Below are 5,589 nucleotides of genomic sequence, written 5' to 3' on the forward strand. Positions count from 1 at the left end.
AACAATACTTTTGAGTTCAAGGAACATTAACTGATTGTTGTGCTGTTTTCATAAGAGACAAATTTCATTTTATCACGTGAGATAATTTTCTACTTCCTTTAACTACAATAGAAGATTGCAAATTCATCTTAAGGACACATTGCGAAGTCAATGAGCTTGAATTATAATTATGTTCATGATTAGTTCTGGTTCTATTCTTGTTGATCATATTGTTCTAATTTCATCCTATTAATTTGTTCAAAATTCGTCCCAATAATTCGAAAGAATAAGCATCTTTATATTGTTTGAAAGAGAAAATGATACTCCAAAAACAACATTTTGTATACTCAACTTCTTAATAAGGAGATTCATGAAATAATTAATTAATAGTTATAAAAGTGAAATGAAATAAAGCAACTTACTTTAAATTAATTTTTTGGCCCCATTTAGGATTTAGCACTATTTACTTCAATTTCCTTTTGTAGAAACCTGATTTTCTTAGTTAATTTCCCAGCCAAGCCAAGAAAAAATGGAAAAAAAGATAAAAAAAAAAAAAAATCTTTGTAGTTGAAATAAAAAAGTTATGTAGACGTTTCTTAATCAAAATATGGTAGGCCGCTTGGCGCTTACCCAACTCAATTTTGTCGTTGGATTATGATATTAATCTTATTTGACATTTGTGGATTAGATATTACTCTTATTTGATATTCTTAATAAAAAAATATGCATGGTCGTAGGCTGTAAAACTTGTCATTTTGGTCATGGTAACTATATAATGCATTGGGTTGAACACAAATCCAACAACAATTTATGATTTTTCCAATACTTTAATTTTTTTTAGATCACAGTCGACAAATAGATACTACTCTTATAATGTTGTTTAAAGTAAAGATTCATATATAAGATAAATGATGAAAGTCGAGTTTGGTATAACAATTGTACTCAAAATGTCTAGTTGTATTCTCGTACTTCTTTTGAAAGATCAATCAGAATATATCTTAGTTCTTGAATCAACATTTTCACATATTTCTTAAAGTATTTTCAAGTATCGAACACTCACATTGCAATTATCAACTCTACATTGAAGTTAGAACCATGTCATAACTTCGTCTCGAAATGAGACAAGCGAATTTAATGATTAAAATTTGTTATTGAATTATATGTTGGATTGACTGCTCATATTTCCATCTCATTTCAAAATTCATTTCACAAATCATCTACAAGCTGCACAAAATCTCATGCTCGCTCATCCAAATTTTGTATAAAATTCCCTAATAAAATAGGCTTAGACTTTGTTTGGGAGTGATTTTTCACCTAAAAAATTATTTTTTGATCGTTATTTCACTATTTCAATGGACATTTTTGATTTCTTTACTCATAGGTAGTCCCACTTTTCTTCGATCCAAAAATCAATTTTCAAAATCATTACGGAAGGCATCCTTAATCCCCTTGAACAACGTCTTGGAATAGAACAAGGATTCAAATTTCCAAAATACCCTTAAAAAACTTTTACGTAAACAAATTTTGACCCGTCCTGCAAACACTATTTTGTCATTTCACTAACTATTTCACAGTCACCCACCCCACAAACTGACATTACCTTCCCCACGCCCACACCCCTCACGAATTTCCAATCACTATGTTCCCAGTTTGCACCCCACTGCGCACGTTAGTTGTCTTCACAATCATTATGTGCAAACCATGCATTTAAGTCACGCTCGCTGCCCCCTCTGCTTAACCTACGCACCCTCCTTCTTCCCACTCTATATTATCACTGACCACTGCATTTAATGAATCTGCAAATTGAAGTTTTAACCTATAAATACACCATTCTGTATCAATAGCTGATCCGTGAATCAATGCAATTACGCTCACTGTACCAATAAAGTTTCAATGAATCGAGGTGACGCCGATTGGAGATCAATTAAGAGAGAATAAAGATTTATTAAGAATAGGGTTTAGTTGTGTATATTAATTATATAGTGTACTGAGAATCTCTTTATGTCATTTTTTGAACAAAGCTTTAAAATCATCGCCCAATCGATCTCCGATCGGGTGAAGTATCCCAGTTTGAATCCCACATTTTCTGTCTATAAAACGCCGTCGTTTCAGAGATCGGAGATTTTCATGTGAAATGAGCTGATTTTGTTGGTGGGTTTGATTGGTAGTGAGGATGAATCCACTTTGCTGCATTGCTCCGGTGTCGATCGAAAAAGATCGAGCTGTAGTGAAGCCGCAAACCCTCAGTCCAGAGCTAGGGTTTGATAATAAGAACGTGAATGATGCTAATGATAATGCGATTTTGAGGCCTGTGTGTTTTCACTCTCGGAGGAGTTTCTCAGCTGGAAATGATGTTTCGTCGTCAAATGCGACGGACTTGCGCCTGTCCGAGAAGGAAAAATGTGAGGAAAGTAATGAAGTCGGGGATTCGAAGAGTGTGGTTGGGGTTTTGTACAAGTGGGTGAATTACGGGAAGGGGTGGAGGGCGAGGTGGTTTGTGTTGGAAGATGGGGTTCTGTCGTATTATAAGGTGCACGGTCCGGACAAGATCGTGATGAGTCCCGGGAGAGACAAGGGAGCGAGGGTGATTGGGGAGGAGAGCTGGAGATATATGAGGAAAGCTGGTAGCGGTAATGGGAGCGGCCATGGTTACCGCGGTAACGGATTCAGTTCAGAGAGACAGTGGAAGCCGTTTGGGAAAATACACTTGAAGGTTAGTTCCTTTAGCTTGGATTTATATATGAATTTGTGTATATTTTGTGCATGCCATTGCCATTATTATAGATATGTAGACTTAACTGTTGTGGTTGGTTTTCCATAGCTCTGTGTGAATAAACTGGTGAAGAAAAGTTATGATAATGGCATTTTCAATATGCATATTTCAATGGAAGTGTTCATGATGAGGCAAAAGGATGAAGGCTTCCTTTTGTGGCCTGCTTACTTTATTTCTGTGTCTGGAATATTTCAATTTGTGTCATTTTGTGGGGTTTTAATTCGTCTTGGACTATTTGGTTCTTCAAAGGAAGCCTATGGGTTGAAAAGTATACTGCGCTAGCTATATGTCACCTGGAACTTATCTTCTAAAAAGTGGAAACATGGGATTAGAAGTTGAAAGCAATAGAATTCTAGTTTATTAATGTCAATTTACAGATTGTATAACTATGCTTGATATTTATTTAAAAAATGTATACAGGAAAATAAATTACGTCATATCTAAGTATGGATATGAAGGAAAAAGCTAAAAATACCCTCTTCAAATTAGGAAATTTACCTTTTTCAGTCTACTGTATGAATCAGATCAAAACTGGAAAAAGTTTTTAACTTTTTGTGGTGTGAGGAGAATGGCTGTGAAGAAGTGAATTGAAACATCAACCTTCCACTTTCCAGTCTGTCATTTGAGACAAGGGTATGGCACGGAAATTCAATGTATGCTGGGTACATTTTTAAGCAACTATAGCGGATATGTGTAACCACTGTTTTGTATGCCTTGCTGCGAAAAGTCTCCAGTTGATTTTGATTTCCTATTAATGCCTAAACATAATATCCTTGAAATATCTGCTGCAAAGTTTGTGCATTGCGAACTCTGGATTTTTACTTGTACTGAACGGACATTGTCATATGATACTGGACTTATTGTAATAAGATAAGTATTCTAGTTCTACAATCATGATATTTCCTAATCTTGTAGCCTGCTAAATGCCTAACGATATGTTCAACAGGTTTCTTCAGTTCGAGCCAGCAAGTCAGATGACAAAAGGCTTTCAATATTCACAGGAACAAAAACTCTCCATTTGCGTTGTCAATTCAAAGAGGACAGAGCTGCATGGATTGAAGCCCTTCTAGTTGCCAAGGACAAATTCCCTAGAGTATTGACAAGCAACGACTTTGAACCTTCTGAAGAATTTGTTGTTTCTACAGAGAAGCTACGATCACGATTAATACAGGAAGGCTTGAGTGAGACTGTAATAAAAGATTGTGAGTCTATAATGCTCTCTGAACTTGGCGAGATGCAGAATCAGTTGAAGGCTCTTCAACTGAAACATATTTTGCTGATGGACACCTTAAGGCAATTAGAGGTGTTTATTTCATTCTTGTTTTTGCATGCATTTGACTTGGATTAATTGATTTCTGATTAACAAGCGTAGAGATCACATGTGATTATCTTGATTGGAGCTTTCACTTTCCTTTATGTGCCCCTTATTGCTCAAAGTTTTAAGTTGAAATACACTGCAAAATGTTTTTGTTCCATCCTCTATCGAAAAAATTTCACTTTGTTTTCATGTAATCATATGTGTCTCGTGAACTGAGTTGATCAGTTTGGTATGAATCTATGTATGTCATAGATGTAATTGCATTCTGAACTTTGATGGATCATTCTATCTGTCAGAACATTATAGCCTGTTGCATTACATCATGTCCTGCTTTATACTTCTGTTACTCATTGTTCCCCTCACACATGTGCTCCTGGAGCCTTGAAATTTAAGGAGTATGATACCATAGTTTTTATGCAGACCGATAAAATTGAGTTGGAAACAACTGTAGTTGACGAAACTAAGGGAAGAGATTCATGCTGTGGACAAGGGAATAGAAGATATAGCGGTCAGTGGGATGTTTTATTCAAGTTTAAATTGATGAGTAACATAATTTTTGCCATATGCTTATGTTCTGCAAGAAATTTGAATGGCTAATCCGTCTTTATGTAACCATCACAGATTTTTATTCAGTTATGTCAGAGGGCAGTGCAAGTGAGTCAGATGCAGATAATGAAAGCCGATACGGAGTCGATGTTGAAACGGACGAAGAGGATGGAACCTTTTTTGACACAAATGACTTTTTGTCTGCAGAGTCTTTGAGAAGTGCTTCCTATAAAAGTAGAGAAAATAATGGCTATCCTTCCAGACCTTGGACTTCTGATAATGAATACTTTTCTGACCGTGCAAGAGAATTTAGAACAGAAATAAAGGAAATTCAATATCCATACATAAAAAGAAGAGATAGCTTACCAGAGCCAAAGGAGAAAGACAAGCCAGTAGGCCTATGGTCCATAATTAAGGATAATATTGGCAAGGATTTGTCTGGTGTTTGCCTTCCTGTTTACTTCAATGAGCCTCTATCCTCATTGCAGAAATGCTTTGAAGATTTGGAATATTCGTATCTAGTTGACCGAGCATTGGAATGGGGAAAGCAGGTCAGCTACTCAGCCATGTTTCTTTTGTGGCAATGAAGTTTCTTAATAACCATGATCTGCTAGTTGCATAAAATTTCAGGTTGTTGATGTGCACTAAGATGTTGAAACATTGTTTTCTGATGATAATGCAACTAATTTTGACCTCCTTTCTTAGGACAATGAGTTAATTTCTGGGAGGGATGGAGTAATTAATTTTTCTTAAAATATTTGGATAGGCTTCAATTTTGTGGATAACGAATTGTGAACTTTAAAAATGTAATACAATGTTGTGTGATCCTGCTGTAAAGTGTACAAATGTCATCTCTTCTCATGGCCTGCCGCCTTACTCTCTTTTCCTCTATCAAAATTCTCTCTCTGTTTCATGTCTTCATTCCTAGATTGGATCACACTGTAATTGGGAATTGTAACCCTTTTTTTTTTTT

General features: G+C 35.7%; 1 protein-coding gene across 1 annotated transcript; it reads left to right on the forward strand.

Annotated features, from left to right (window-relative positions):
- Positions 1–1,631: 1,631 nt before the first annotated feature.
- Positions 1,632–5,218, forward strand: LOC111376606 (oxysterol-binding protein-related protein 1D-like). Its single transcript, XM_022999569.1, has 4 exons — positions 1,632–2,692; positions 3,699–4,055; positions 4,491–4,578; positions 4,692–5,218. The coding sequence occupies exons 1-4, from the start codon at positions 2,153–2,155 to the stop codon at positions 5,201–5,203; spliced, it is 1,497 nt and encodes a 498-aa protein (XP_022855337.1). The 5' UTR covers positions 1,632–2,152; the 3' UTR covers positions 5,204–5,218.
- Positions 5,219–5,589: the final 371 nt, after the last annotated feature.

Source organism: Olea europaea, unplaced genomic scaffold (assembly GCF_002742605.1).
Source record: "Olea europaea var. sylvestris unplaced genomic scaffold, O_europaea_v1 scaffold1532, whole genome shotgun sequence".
Lineage (NCBI taxonomy): Eukaryota > Viridiplantae > Streptophyta > Magnoliopsida > Lamiales > Oleaceae > Olea > Olea europaea.

What these genes read in the sequence shown, in the direction of transcription:
- LOC111376606 (XM_022999569.1), top strand. Translation starts at nt 2,153, where the DNA reads ATGAATCCACTTTGCTGCATTGCTCCGGTGTCGATCGAAAAAGATCGA. An exon ending in ACACCTTAAGGCAATTAGAG is followed by an intron (nt 4,056 to 4,490) that starts GTGTTTATTTCA and finishes GTTTTTATGCAG; the next exon opens with ACCGATAAAATTGAGTTGGA. An exon ending in AGGGAATAGAAGATATAGCG is followed by an intron (nt 4,579 to 4,691) that starts GTCAGTGGGATG and finishes TAACCATCACAG; the next exon opens with ATTTTTATTCAGTTATGTCA.